Source organism: Mycteria americana, chromosome 9 (assembly GCF_035582795.1).
Source record: "Mycteria americana isolate JAX WOST 10 ecotype Jacksonville Zoo and Gardens chromosome 9, USCA_MyAme_1.0, whole genome shotgun sequence".
NCBI lineage: Eukaryota > Metazoa > Chordata > Aves > Ciconiiformes > Ciconiidae > Mycteria > Mycteria americana.
In genome coordinates, this window is record NC_134373.1 from 41667821 (window position 1) to 41683578 (window position 15758).

Genomic DNA, 15758 nt, shown 5'->3' on the forward strand with positions numbered 1-15758 from the left:
TGAATAATTTCTGAGCAACTTGCCTGATTAGCAGCTTTTCATTGACTTTTATTGGGAAGGTGTCTATAATTTTGAAGTCTGTATTTCTGAGCTAGGAAGCCGGGGAGGGCGTGGGTGCCAGTTTCTCAGGTATATACGAGGCATTTGCCAGGCCTGGGGGTGTCAAGATATAGAGCGTTTGCTATTCCTGCCTAATCTGAAACGTTAAATGCAAAACCACAAGTGGAAATCCAATGGGACGTATATTTTCAGTGCATGGTTGGGTTTTTGTTGCTCAAGTGCATATCTGGTTTTTTGTTCCAAACTGCTGCCTAGAGAAATGTACTTGTCATGAAACTGCTTTTATTGCTTTGTTAACATATTTCTCATCACAGCAGAATAGGATAACCTCTGCTTTATGATTACAATTTGTTCTTACTTTATCTTTTGTTAATTTATTATTTAATTTCTCTACTGAAATGTGATAATGGTACCTGGGAGAGAGGGTGTGATCTTTCTTCTCATGAATTCAATGCCGTGCTTCATGTACTGTGTTAATTTTGTACCTTTTTGAGTTGTCATAACTTTACAGTACTTGAAAAATGGCACTCTAAGTTACACATGATGTAAAGATTTGATTCTATTCTTACCAGTTAACACTGTAGTTGCACATCCCTTTTCAAATAGTATTTGTTTAGAAAAACGATAGTTGATATTTTCAATATATATAATTGATACATTCTGATCTCTTGCCATGTGAGCTATATTTGCAGGGCAGTTGAGAACTGAAAATTATTTTATTGCATCGAAACCATAGTTAAATACATTTGTAATTGTACAGTTTTATATACATGCAGTATATAATTTTAATACATATTTTTAATGTTTGTTCTCCAATGAATCGCAATGAATAAAGTAGAAAGGCGTAGTTCCAGGCAATTTCACTTGCTTTAATCCTCCTGGTCTCCTCTCATATGTTTTTTGTGTATGACCAGTGTCAATTCAAGACTCTGCCTTAAGTGAAAGACAAAGAATAGTTAATTTTATACTTCAGGTTTGGTAAAGGGGTGTAAAGATAGACAAATAAACTTTATTATTCTCTCACTCTTCCCGTGTAACCCCCTCCCAGTAAATCTACCCAGCTGGTCTTTCTTTTCATGCCAAATGATGGATATGACTAGACCACCCCAATTTATTTTTTTTTTCTTTATAAATTGTTGGGGGGTTTTGTCTGCTAACCTACCTTGACCATAATGTATTTTCCTCATTAGATTTTATCATAGGCATCATCATGACATATAATCATCATCGTTGTATTTTTTCTTCAGGAGTCCAAAATAATGCTTTAAATAATAATTCTCCAAAACCCCATTAATGGAATAGAGCTGGAAATAGAACAGCATAAGGTTCACATCTGCATTTAGATCATGTACTCATACTCTTTCACACGACATCATTCATGTCTCCCATTGATCCTTCTTCCTAGTAGTTACTTTCATGCTGGTCCATGACTAACTATATTAACTTATGGTTGCTTTTAGGTTTATGCTAATCAAAATATGTAATGAATGAAATCCTCCCATATCCCTACTCAAAGAAATTTAAGGGAAATACACATGTATAGTTAAATTGTTTCTGATGAGATGTGGCACAGCACATAGTGTCTGAAGTAGCTGATGGCAGATTCATTCATCTGTACATAAAAAGTACTCAAGTCTGGATGCTCAAAACATTTTCTTTCCTGTGCATGGGTATCAAACATTACTGGTTTGGATTAACCTAGTTACTTCATAACTTCGATGACTGTCTCCCAACAGGCAGTATTCTATTAATAGTTTTGTTCTTTTGCGTTGCAGGGGGTTCAGGACCATCATCATCAATAGCCATAGCTGGCACCAGCCAACCTGCCATCACAAAGACAACATCTGTGCTTCAAGATGGTGTTATAGTCACTACTGCAGCTGGAAACCCACTTCAGAGCCAGCTGCCCATTGGGAGCGATTTCCCTTTTGCTGGCCACGAACACTCGCTTCATTTTCCGCAGAACAGCTCTTCAAACAACAATCTTCCACATTCTTTGAATCAAAACCTCCTCAATTCTCTGCCTATCTCTTTGCCAGTGAATCAGCAACATCTCCTAAACCAGAATCTATTAAATATACTACAGCCTTCAGCAGGAGAAGGCAAGTCTGAGGTCAACCTCAACCCTTTAGGTTTTCTCAACCCGAATGTAAATGCTGCTTTAGCTTTTCTCTCCAGTGACGTGGATGGGCAGGTATTACAACCTGTTCATTTTCAGCTTCTAGCAACCCTCCTTCAGAACCAAGCCCAAGCAGCTGCCATGCTTCCCCTACCATCTTTCAATCTGACCATCTCAGATTTGTTGCAACAGCAAAATAACCCTTTACCCTCAGTAACACAGATGACAGCCCCACCTGAGCATTTGCCAAGCAATCAGTCAGAAAGCAACAGGGTGGAGACCCTTTTAACCAACCCCCTGGGCAACCCCATACCAAGCTTTTCAGGCACTGACACTACTTCTAACCCCCTGCTCCTCCCAGCTGTCTCTGGGGCCTCAGCATTAATGGCCTTGAATCCCCAGCTGGTGGGAGGTGTCCTGAACTCTGCATCGGGCAACACCGCTAATCATCCAGAGGTTTCCATAGCCACCTCCTCCCAAGCAACCACTACCACAACCACTACATCATCAGCAGTGGCAGCACTGTCTGTCTCAACCCTGGGTGGTGGGACAGCAGTGGTGTCAATGGCAGAAACATTGCTGAACATATCTAATAATGCTGGGAATACATCTGGTCCAGCTAAACTCAACAATAACTCTGTGGTGCCACAGCTACTTAACCCTCTACTGGGGACAGGTCTGCTTGGTAAGTTCAATTTCTTCACAGATATAAAAGGAAAAAAAAAAAGGAAGAGGGTTGGGGAGGGGGAATTTTGGATTCTAGTTTCTATTTTTAAAGACTCCACTTTATCATACTTTTTTTTGTAAGGCTTTTGTATGTTACAGCTTGTTTACTTCTACTGAGAAAAACATAACTGTTATTGTAAGAAACTTAAAATACATTCTGATTTACTTCAGTAACATTTAATACTGGTTTTGGAAATTATTTTATATTCCATTCTTAATTCTGATGCCACCTAGACCTCCTATATACACCTTAAAATTCTGTAAGCAATTGGACTTGTTTCACTTTTCAAGTAGTAAAAGCACAGGTGCATCTCTGGGATGCAGCGTTTCATTTCAAGTGCGTGTGGCATCACAGGGTTAGTACGAGTAGCTGTGCAGTAGATGAAAAATGGCCAAGTGCATTTTTCCAAATGAATCAAAAGTGCCAAAACCGTAAGCACACTCCGCGTAAAGTAATCCATAAAGCACTCGAAGTAGGTCCTTGCACAAGTTCAAAGAGGAAGGTTGCCCTTCGAGCCCTTTATCGTGTATTTGTATTTTCTTATTTCTGTTTTTTTTTTTTACTTTAGCTCGTAGTTTAGAAACCCAGGGTGTCTCACTTGACAAACACCTACATCCCAAAACAAGTGATTAAAAAAGCCCTTAAATACAAGTTTTTTCTCCTGGGTCTTTTGATGGTTTTTACCAAGAATATGTTGGTACATACAGTTAGTACTCCTCTCTTGTTTGGTCTAGATAATCTAATAAATAAGACTAGTAGGAGGAATCAAGTAGTGGCGAAGAGCTGATAAGTATTTTAACGTAATACCTCGTACTTAGCTACTAAACGGCTATCGTGAACTCAACCCTACTTTACATTTTCCATGTAAAATACAACTAACCAATCATTCTGCAAATGGCAATTTTAAGAACATGAGCTTTTAATTAAAAAACAAAAAAGCCCGTAGGAAATGGATACATTTTTAAACCTTATTATTTCATGAAGTCAGATTCAACAGTGTGTTCGTTTTACTAGAAGTATAATTTTCATGTAAAGTGAGATTTTCGTGTAATACAAAATGTTAATACAGTTGTTTCTCTAGAATGTAAAAAAAAGAATTATTTAGAGTGTTGGCTGACATGTCTGTGAGCCAAAAAGCCTTTGCTCATTTGCAGTTAGCTCACGTTATTTTGTCATAGTTAATGAAAAACTAGTTTTGTTGGGTTCTTTAAATTATTTTCTCTTTCTCGCTCTCTCTCCCCCCTCCTCCTCCCCCCCCCCCCCATACTGTTTGAAGCAGTCACTCTTTGGAAACTAAGAGTAAGATTCCAAGACACCGAATATCATAGAAGCTCATTGTGCCATACTTGGCTGTGTACCGTTCCAAAGGCAAAGACAGTCATGTCAGAAACCTTTAGAAAGAGTCCAGATAGATGTGACATGCAAAAGAAGCAATACTGAAGAAGTAAAGGAATAAAGAGTAGGAGACACATGCCTTGAGGACCATTCCATAGAAGATTGAAGGGGAAAAGTGTTGTTTTACAGAGACATTTGCTTAGCAGTCAGTTGAAATTTGAGTCAAGGAAATTCCTCCTGACTGTTGAAAACTATACTGACTTATGTTTCCCTGTGTTTGAATTACAGGTGACATGTCATCTATAAACACTACTTTGAATAACCATCAGCTGAGTCATCTCCAGTCGCTATTAAACAACAATCAGATGTTTCCTTCAAATCAGCAGCAACAGCACCTTCTCCAGGGGTATCAGAACATGCAGGGCTTTCAAGGCCAGCCCCCAATTCCTGGCCCAGCTAACAACCCAAACCCCATGGCATGTCTGTTCCAAAATTTCCAGGTAGAAAGCAAAATGAAATCAATATTCAAACAAATGTGCAACTCTCAGTAGGTAAAATTATATCCTCCATAGTTTGATTTTTTTGCCGAGTGATTAAGACAATATGATATATCCAGTTGCTTGCCTCTTTCAGTAGTTCTTCGATTTTGCAAATCAGTAACATTTGTTACTGAAATTTTATACCTTCTCCCTTAGAAATTGGGTATAGTTTATTTGGAAAGAGTTATGCTGCATGTATTGAAAAAAAAATGCTATGTATGTTCTGACAATTACTGTACATTTTTAGCAAAACTATTTTCCATTCTGCAGAAATGATCATAAATTCCCCTTCAGACCACTCTAACAATTCAGTGATGAGAAACAAATATTGATACCACTTTACAGTAACTAGAAACGGAATACATGATTATAGATGACCGTGTGTACTCGTCCTCTTATATTCCCACTGAAATCGAATGGCAGAGCTAGCTGTGGCGTGGATTGTACAGACTGACGAAAACAGGCATTAGAATGAATATACAATGACAAACTGTGCAAAAATGGTACCTCCCTGCTGTCCACCTAGATAGACAGGTCTTCGTAATGCAAGCTGAACTATCAAACTAACGTACTGACAGGAAGCATAGCAACCAAAAGAGTTAATAAAACCAGAGTTAAAATACGTATTTATTGTTATTCAGTATTGCCATGGTTGCTGCAGAACTCAAGACGTGAAGACGGAAGCGTGCAGATAGTGCCAGAAAGTGCTTTTAGCCTTTAAGAAGGAAAAAGAAGACGTGTCATTTTCTCAGTGTAGATGTTTCAGTGCTATTGCAAAATCGCAGTCCTCTGACTGCCTGTTACCTCTCTTTGGTTTTGCATGAATTTTGGTAGCTTTATCTCAGTATTTTTTGCTTCAGATTCTCAGTTATATAAATAGTAATGGTAAGTATTTAAAGGAGCTTTTGGAAATATTTTACCCTTGTTTTTTACAGTTTTTTGTTATAGCACTATTATTGACATGGTCTTCACTGCCTGCGTATGTGACGAGAAATATAAAAAGCACAGTTACTTTAATCTGAAGGGTACAGTTTACTGTGGCAGTGCCTGACATTACAGCTGCAATGCAAAGGGATGCAGGCATGGCTTACAAGGGACTGAAGTAAAAAGAGATCCCATGAGAGAAGCACATAGCCAAAAGGGGAAAAATAGGAATGTTAGCCAATTCCGAACGGACAGTGATGGCCTACATTCCAGAAATTGAATGAGGAGCATACAAGGAGCCCAGAAGAACAGTTGGTAGGGAGGAAGGAAGCAGAATTAGGGTCTGGGAAGGCACGAAAAAGAATAGTTGAGAACAGAAATATGAACTTGGTGGAGTTGGTTAGGACTTGAGAGAAAAAAGGAGGGTGCTGTACTTCAATCAGAAGAGGAAATCCCTGAACCAACTCTGAAAGAGACAATAATGTAGTCTCAGCAGTGCATGGTAGGTTGTATCATTTCATGCAAGGAGTCTGTTTTGATCCACGAGGCAAAGTCTAAGAGCCAGTGTTTTTGTTTTCCTCTAAATTATGCTTTTTTGTTTTCTGTCTAGCTTGTTCAACGTTAAACTTCGTAGCTGATATTATAACCAAACTAAAATTGTGTACTATAACAACTGGTCACCCTGGCCGCCATCCTGATTTTTTTATTAAAATGAAACAAAGTTTGGCTATTGAAAAGGACCTTTAGGCAAAATAGCAATTTCCATCTTTTTCTCTACTTTTTCCAGGTGAGAATGCAGGAAGATGCTGCTGTCCTAAACAAAAGAATGATCACTCAAATGGGAATGGCACCAGTTCCTGAGAGCTCCAGCACTATGCTTCCTCCTTTCCAAGAAACATCTTGTGATTTGCAGCAAAGAACTGAACCATCTCTTGGACAACAGGCAAAGGATAACCTCAATGTCGCTGCTCAGGGTGATACATCGGTGGACGCTATCTACAAAGCAGTTGTAGATGCTGCAAGCAAAGGAATGCAAGTAGTAATCACCACTGCCGTTAGCAGTACAACGCAAATGAGTCCCATTCCAGCTTTGAGTGCCATGAGTGCCTTCACAGCCTCAATTGGTGACCCATTAAATCTTTCTAGTGCTGTCAGTGCAGTAATCCATGGAAGAAACATTGCCGTTTCTGATCACGAAGGTAGGATAAGGAACACTAGAGGAACACGAATACTGAAGAATTCAGAGCACGGTAAAAATTCAAGTGAAGGGGATGGGTATGAATATTACAAATCAACAAGTTGTAACACACCCAAAAAACAGTGGGAAGGGGAGCAAAGTCCTGTCAGTGACATAAATAGATGGAAATGTGATGAGTTTCTAGACCACTCTACCCATATCCATAGTAGTCCTTGTCACGAAAGGCCCAATAACATCTCCACACTGCCATTATTACAAGGCGAGCAGCATCAGATACTGTTATCACAGCGAAACTGTCAAAGTGATAAAATGTTGGAGGAGAATTTCAGGTATAACAATTACAAAAGAACTATGATGAGTTTTAAGGAAAGACTGGAGAACACTGTGGAACGATGTGCACACATAAATGGAAATAGGCCTCAGCAGAACAGAGGATTTGGGGAGTTGCTGAACACTTCTAAACAAGACCTGATTCTGGAAGAGCAATCTCCAAGTTCCTCAAATAGCTTGGAAAGTTCGTTAGTTAAAGACTATATCCATTACAATGGAGATTTTAATGCCAAAAGCATTAATGGGTGTGTGCCTAGCCCTTCAGATGCTAAAAGCATCAGTAGTGAAGATGACCTAAGGAACCCAGACTCCCCTTCTTCAAATGAGCTGATACATTACAGGCCGAGGACGTTTAATGTTGGCGACTTGGTCTGGGGCCAAATCAAAGGACTGACTTCATGGCCTGGAAAACTAGTAAGAGAAGAAGAAGTTCACAATTCATGTCAACAAAACGCTGAGGAGGGGAAGGTATATTTATATATATATGCACATATCTATCTATCTATATACACATGTACCTATGCCCATACAAATGTTTATCAAAACTATCTCGGTCCATTCTTTATTTTTTTCTTTGTCTCTTATTTTAGTAGTACAAATTGCTTTTTTTCATAACTATAGCTTGCAAACTGAATTTTTCCCATAGTTATCTAATGAGAAACTTCTGCCAATGCCATGAAACAGATTATATTTTGGCCTGATTATGCTTTACTAACTAATTGATGTACAAAAGACCTGCTACACAAAAAATGTTGTTAACAAAAAATTGTTTCGCTTACATTGTGTATTTAGTTAAACTTCTGGCTGTGTCCAAAGAAACGGATATGGAGATATCCAAAAGTGTTGAACACTGCAAAAAGGAAAACTGATCTAATCAGACTGAGGAGATTGTAATAAGTAAAAGCCTACTGATTAACACGTACACTCTTTAAGAGGAAATGCATGTGCATTTTCACCTTGAAAGGAGGTTTCGACCATATTTTAATAGTGAGGAAAGCATTCTGATTTGCTCTTTCATACTGAGATTCTTTTTTTTTTGGTCGACAAATCATATGCTTGTAGGGGAATGTACATAAAATACAGTTATCAAGGACTTACTGGTTATTTTATTATGATAAGTATTTCAAATTCTGGTCTCCACTACTTGTATAACATTATATTTCTGTAGTTCTTCTAAAATATTTCACATCTTCCCTATATAAATATTTTTAAGTGCTGTTTTAGAAAATGCAAATTTTAAAAATATGTACGCAGAAAGGAAAGATCTAATGAAATAACGTTTTACCTCTGACACAAAGAAATCAAACCACTTAAAAATTATGTCTTTTTTCCCCGTATACCTGCCTAGTACATAGCACGACAACAGTCATAAGAACATAAGAAGGGTTGGACCAAAGTATTCCTTTCCCCAACATTTGGCCACCAGCAGATATCCAGAGGAGAGAGAGTAGCAGAAGATGTTGGGGAGTGCTTCTTCACCAACAGCCTCTGACTCCCACCAAGTGCATAGCTCAGGAACTTCTCGAGCTGGAGCTGGTGTATCTATAGTGTAACCACTACTGGTCTTACCGCAGTTCATACTCGTAGAGTTATCCCAGGTTGCCGTGCAAATGTAATTTCCCCAGACAATCCAACAGGTCTGTGATGAAGTGGTGCTATACGTAACTGGGGTGATGTTTGGCCAGAATGGTTTCAACCCTAGGTCAAGAGACCTTTAGTCTCTCTTTACAGGTGGCTTCTCTGTTATCTCCGTAGCCACAAAGGTTTCAAAGAGCTTCTGACTTAAGTACGCTGAACAAGAGTATTTAGTTTATAGAGAAATCAACATGCTTTAGTAACAATATTTGAATGCTTAAGAGCTCATTCCTTATAAAGGTTAGATCCCCACGTTACAAGTCAGTTTATAAAGTATAGGGAAATGAGACAGACCACAAACTATAAAAGATTAAATAAAACTGGAAAAATTAGGAGGTGTACAATATCGCTGTCCCATATGAATTACGAATACAGCAATTACACTGCACGTATGTTCCAAGTATGCATTTATGTATTAACTTCACAAAATTGTGTATCCGTATCTATATGACTGTTTTGATATATTTGAAGAGCTTATTTTTCATAACTTTTGTAAAGAGGTGAAATTTTTTTTCATTTGCATTCCTTAGCAATTCTTTAAGTTTACTCCCCAGTTTGTGGATACCAGAATGTATAGTTGCTTTTGTGCAAACCCGCCGCCTTTAATTTTGTGTCTCTTACGTACATTATGTGAGCATTGTGTAGTGTTATGTTCAGTGGCACAGATTTTATTGTATACTGAAGCACAAACAACAGGGAAGCAAACTGGAAATGCATACATTGCTGCTCATGCAGTACTGTCAAGGTACTTGTGGAGGCAGCGAGAGAGCCTGCTTCAAGTTCTTCATCAGGAAGTCCCACGTAATGGATCACCTCTCGCATCAGAAGGCCTTTCATTTAATAATAGTAATAATAATTTTAAATTAAAAAAAAAAAAAAAGTATGTCTAATTTTCTCCAACAAGGAGTACAGAGTGAATGACCATTCCAAAGGTCAGGAGTGGGGGCTGAAAGGTGGGATACAGGGGACTATGGAAGAGGTGCAAACGTGCATGTGCTGTATAATAGTTCTGTTTCTAGTTGAAAATAGGCAGGAACTCCCATGCACAGGGGCAATCTGTACACATGTTCAAACACTCCTATCCCATGTTGTACAGCTACATTCTTCAGATGTTGGGGCAGCCTAGTCTGAAAAAAATAAAATAAAAACCAACCAAACAAACCACACCAAACCAAAAAAAAATAACCTTGAAAACCAGAAAGAAATGACCTTGAAAATCAAATGGTCTTCAGAAATTCTGTGCTTCAAAAAATCCTAAAAGGTTACAATTCATGGTGGGAGTCACTAGCAGCAGTTCTGAAAATTGTATTTTCTGCAGAGCTTTCTTAAAACATCTTTTAAAGTATTTGTATAATCAGATGTTAACCTCCTATATTGTAACATTAGTTTTGCTATGCTGTTGGGATTTCATGGCACTTTGTATATTCTCTGTTCTTTCTATCATACATAATTTGATTTTTGTTTCCATTTAAAAGACTTTGGGTATTAAATGTAATAATGCTTCTGTTTGAAGAGCAGCTAGAATGGTGTTTCCCTAACAGGAGAAGGGAGGAATATTGCGCCTTTGTCTCCTAACGAACACTTGCTTTTTGGCTATTGGAAAATTAAAGAGGAACCCAAGGGAAGTGCAGCAGTAGCAGCAGAAATTTCTGAAAAGGAAAGAAGCAAGCCTGAAGCTACATGCATCCTAAAACAGAGGATGTGTATTTCATTAAGTAATTAATTTGATTATTATCCAAATCAAATCACCTACGCAGGAACAAGGCTTTGAGAGCAACAACGTGAAAGTCAAAGGGGTCGTGTGAGCAGGAGTTGCCTGTTGTTAGTGCATTTCACGGTGATTCTTACGGGGCGAGTATTGTTCTCAGTAGGACTTGCCATCAGTTAATCTAGGTTTTTTAAACTGAGTTTTTATAGTTCTACAGATAACAATAGGTGTGATTTATCAATGTCCTGAAAATCCCATTTGTTTGCATTATTTAGTGTTGTAATGGCTTATTGTAAATGAAGGCATGTGATATTATTAATTCAAATATATCTGTTATAGTTGCTTCCAATACCGTGTTATGTTAGCAATTCCTCCAAAAAGTGCTAGCAGGTTTTTTACTGTTCTACCACCACAAAATTCCAATAATGAAGATATTGATTTCTTTTTGTTACTTAAGTCTCTTGTGACCCAAACGTGATATTAGCTCTTCATAAAAATATTTACCATGGAACTTTCTTATGTATCTAATGGCAGACATATACAACCCTTTGCGGAGTTTGTTCCTTATATATGCATATATATCATGGATATGGATAAAGTACAATTTAGCATTCATGACAACTCTGCCACGTAGTAAAGTGTCCAAGGTAAAGGATCAAGATGATTATGTTATTGCCCTTTAATTCTGTTCAGTTTGAAAAATACAAGTTTCTTCTTTAGCTGTTTTTCAAACATTCTATCAAATGAAGGCTTGATCTATAGTGCATTGCGGACAGAGTAGCATTGCCTCCGATAATACCATTTTAATGGGGGAGATGTGTAAGCTTCTGAAGCCGGTTTGCTCGTTCTTGAGTGTTGTGTGCCTTTTCTTCTCATGTTTATCCTCAGAAAAGCCCTGCAGGTTTTAAATAGAGAGTATTTCTTATGTATGCATTTGTATTTTTCCAAAGTCTGATTAGGAGAGGAATTATTTGAAGTATTTGCAGTCTTACATTAAAAGTAAGCACAGTTTTAAGGGAGAAGTGCTACAATCTGTGGCATAATTGCATCTATTTCGTGAAAATAGAAATCCTGCCTCCCCGTGTGCAGACTTCACCAATAATGACTCTTGTCTCGTAAGCCCCTGAAACGGCACTATTCCCCAATTTCACTGTCAGATGCGTAAGTTCAAGGCATGTGAAATTTGGTCTAAACATGTATTATATTGGGCCTTATTTCTAGAGATTTTGACAACTTGCTCACTCGTTAACTTCACATTGTCATGTCTAAAATTCAGTTTCATTGTGAAAATAAATTATTTAGTAATTGAAAGGCTGGGTTTAGAGGGAATTTGCATTTAAATTTATTTTTCGGATTGTATATAGGCATGCTCAATAAATTTGTATTTATAGAATTAATTTTCCTCGTGTCAGAATACAAGCTGTACTTTTTAATGAAACAAATGCTATATAAGGTTCTTGTTAAGTTATGCAAGGATTAAAAAATAAGTCAAGCAAAATGTAGCAATACTGACAAAGAAAAAGGAATTTATCCATTCGTTTTCTTTAAGTTGATGTGTTTAAATACCTTTTTTTGGTTTTACAAGCAGAAATTATTGAGCCAAATCAAAATTATGTGCAGACTTAAGTGGACTAATATTTTGAGAACGCAAATGATAAAATCATACAGATGATATAATAAATTTTCTTTCACGTTTGTGTTGTTTATACTGGTACTAACTGGTACCTACCCAGTGGTGCCAGTGATTATATACAGCGGTTTATATAGAGATTGCTTAAAAAGATTATAATTCCGGTTGAGTTCAAGAGAACTTAAATCTCCAGTTAAAGTACTTTAAATACCAGCTCAGCAACCCCGTTGAGCACGTGCTCAAATTCATTCCTGACTCAGCAGATCACTAAAGGATGTGCTTCAGTAAAAAAATTCTAAAAGACCTTTCTCAGGACCAACAAATTAGCTGGCTAAAGCGAGCGCTAGTGAAGACTCACAGATTCGTAATGCATAAATAAAGCTTGTCACCCTGCCCGCCCCCCTTTTAAAGCCTTAAGCCTTTTAACTTCAGCACGTACTGTGGCCCTTCTGAAATAGGAATGAACTTGGCCGTGCTGTTAGCGGCATTGTTGAACTGGGGCCTTAAATGCTTTATCCGGAAATTCGAGGTGACATGAAACGCTTTTGTGTTGATGGCATCTGTAAAAATTGTCTCGTGTACTAGGCAACTTGGTATTTTAATGCATTCCAGGTGGTCTCAGAGGTGTAAAATACATTTGTAAAATGCACGTACAGAATATGAGACTTTAACAACAGTGTTCATATTAATAATATAAAGGCAAACGATGTTTTAAAAATATTATTTTCCTTCTTAGTTTGGTTTTCTTAAGTGTCGTGGTTTTGGGTTTTGTATTTCTATTGCTAGTGGTGTGGACATCTAGAGAAATTATAATATATACATATATGTATGAGGGGGTGTATACAGCCAGACATTCATTTATTCTTTGCTGGGAAGGTTAGTGTCTTATGGATGCAGTGAAAATTAGGCTCCATAATAATGCATGTCTAGCAGTAAAGTAAAAGCAGTGTTTGATAATTGCAGGTCTGGGTAATGTGGTTTGGTGTTCATACCTTCACTCAGGTGGAGCCAGAGAAGTTGAAGACACTAACAGAAGGTCTAGAAGCTTACAACCGAGCCAGAAAAAGGAACAGAAAGTAAGTAAATGCCCATTTATTTACTAGTGAAATGGAATAATTAATTTCTTTTCCTTCCTAAGACTCTCATTTGGGGAGCTTAGCAGATCGGCCAAACCGAAGAGTTAATTTTCTGAATTCCTTGTGTTGGATATGATAATCATTCGAGATCTTTGATATCTGCATTTTTATTGCATCTTCTGGTATTTACAGTAGCCTTTGTAAAATGTCAGCCTACTTGTTTGAGCTTTCATGTGTGGGATTTCTAATTTACAGCAAAAAAAGTTATTACATCAAAACTATTCTGACCAAATACGCTTTTTAACAAGATCTGCCCTTCTTATCTCTTCCCTCTCCCTCTGGCAGCTGCTGCTGCAGGCAGAGCACAGGTTTATTCAGATAAATTCAGTTTCTTTCCCATTGCTGAGAAGCGTTTCAGAATTTGTGAAGTCTGGCTGTATTTAACCAGACAGGGGGCTCAGTGCAGAGCTTTGTGTCGGACGTGTATGAACTGTTTGGTTTTATCTTGCCTTTTAGCTTTTACTTACAAATATACGAGGATAGAAAGACCGTGAAACAGCATTAGGACATGAAGCATCAGCATAGACAAAAAGAGGAGAATGGTTAACTTCAGGAGAAAAAAACACCGGACAGCTATAAAAGGATAGAAAAGTAGAAATTGTACTATGATTGGATTTGTTCTAGGATGCTGTTGCTTATTTACTGGTGCAGTGAAAATATATTACTTTGAATCTGTGTCAGAATTTAAAGTCAGCTTGCAATACTTGTCTTTAGCACAATAAACACAGGCTTAAAGGAATTAAATAATTATTTGTCTTCAACTCCTTTTAAGGTGTAAGCTTTTCTTCTATTTATATGTCACGCGGCGCTTAAGAGAAATATTTTTTATGCCAATGAGACAATGTTGGTGGTTGTTTTTTCCAAGATCATCCTCAAAATATCTTGCTGGAGTTTAAGGGTGTGTGGTGAGAACATAGAAGGGCTTTTGGCAACTCCCCAGTTATTTGCTCGTGTCCCTGAAGCAAAATACGTGACTCAAGTAAGGTGACACCGGGAGCAAATTTAAAGAGGTGTTAAAGTTGAGATAAACAGTCCAATTTAAGAAAAACTCCCATCTTCTGATTTGCATTTGCATGTTTAGCAGACTGCAAGAATTGTCTGCAGTTCCACTGAATCCCGTGGCCTTTTTTTGTGCCATGTCTGGTTCTGCCCCAGTGCTTGCCCGTAAGGAAACAGGAGGCATCAAATGTCCCAGCCAGCTGGGGGCACATGGTTGCCCCTTTCGTAGTGTTGCTTTACAGCCCTTACAGGTTTTTTCTCCATATTTCTACTTGTTCTTATTTCTTAGTTCAAATCTTTTGGTATTTCTTCATGGGCCCTTCCTCTTTTTCCTGTGTGCTGTTGTAAATATATCTGAAAAAGTTATGAATCTCCTTGTGGTCTTCTTTCTGGTATGCGTCTCTGTAGTATCTTGTTACACGCAGGTCCAGATTTTTTAAAACATTTAGCGTTAGATACAATTGCTACATGTAGTATACTCTTTCTGTTTCCTGCCTGTATAAGTACTCAGCACTTACATGTATCATGTACTGGCATCAAGTTGAACACTTCTGTTGTAAAAACAACATAGATAAAGAAACCCAGGATAAATCTATGTTGAGAGAGCATGGACTAGCATCACATAGGTGTTTAGCAGAGCGGGGTTGGCATCCAGGTCCTCAAAATGACGTTCAGATGCCTTCACTCCATAAATTACTCTTTGTGTTCTTACAGTTCTTGTCTCAGCCTGAGTGTATTTTTGAGTTTTTTCCTTCACTGCACAGTCTTCACTCAATCTCCAATAAAATGTATTGATAATATATATTAAATATAAAATTATTGAAACTAAATTAAAGATGAAAAATGTCTGCAAAGCTAAAAACTGTATTACAATAGGGATGTAATAGGATGCAATTCAAGTTGCACATTAAATGCAGTCGTTGTGAATTGTAAATCTTAATCTAACCTGAAGTTTTAGTTTTAAAATGGGGATGTTTTGTGTATTCAGTTTCTTAGGTTTCTAAACAAGACACCAGAAAAAAATGTCATTGTAGCACATTCGATCAGCATAGTCAAATGCTTCAGCTGTACTGCACAGAGCTTTGTAACTTCAGCTAATAGTATGATCTAAAGCATTTTGTGTAGCACTTTACTAGAAAATGGTAAGGTGTTTTGCTTGGGGATGTCTCGGAGGCTTGGTGTGACTCCTAAACCGTCGTATTTATTCTGGGCCTCATAGGAAAGTGCACTCAGGTACAAACCGCTGAGCCATCCCAACCTTTCTCAGTTCCATCTCGTCTCAGCCGTTCTGTTCTTTTCCAAGCCATGTCTCTTCTTGCTTCCAGCAGGTCATGACGTAGCAGCTTCCTCACCTATCTGGTTACAACCTCTAGAAAATTACCTGCTGGAGGCCCAGTCTTCCCTGATCGAAGCCTCAT

General features: G+C 37.9%; 1 protein-coding gene across 13 annotated transcripts in view; it reads left to right on the forward strand.

Annotated features, from left to right (window-relative positions):
• MBD5 (methyl-CpG binding domain protein 5) overlaps window positions 1-15758 on the forward strand; it is a 171709-nt gene that overhangs the window by 123476 nt on the left and 32475 nt on the right. For 10 of the 13 annotated variants that reach the window (XR_012777168.1, XR_012777167.1, XM_075512225.1 and 7 more), the window contains 4 exons: window positions 1836-2864; window positions 4530-4741; window positions 6492-7700; window positions 13169-13281. Coding sequence is in view for 11 of the 13 variants with exons in the window: in XM_075512225.1 (XP_075368340.1) it covers window positions 1836-2864; window positions 4530-4741; window positions 6492-7700; window positions 13169-13281 (2563 nt within the window). In the remaining 2 variants the exon portion in view is untranslated. The remainder of the gene's footprint in view (window positions 1-1835; window positions 2865-4529; window positions 4742-6491; window positions 7701-13168; window positions 13282-15758) is intronic. The other 3 variants (XM_075512232.1, XM_075512233.1, XM_075512234.1) reach the window with 3 other exon arrangements.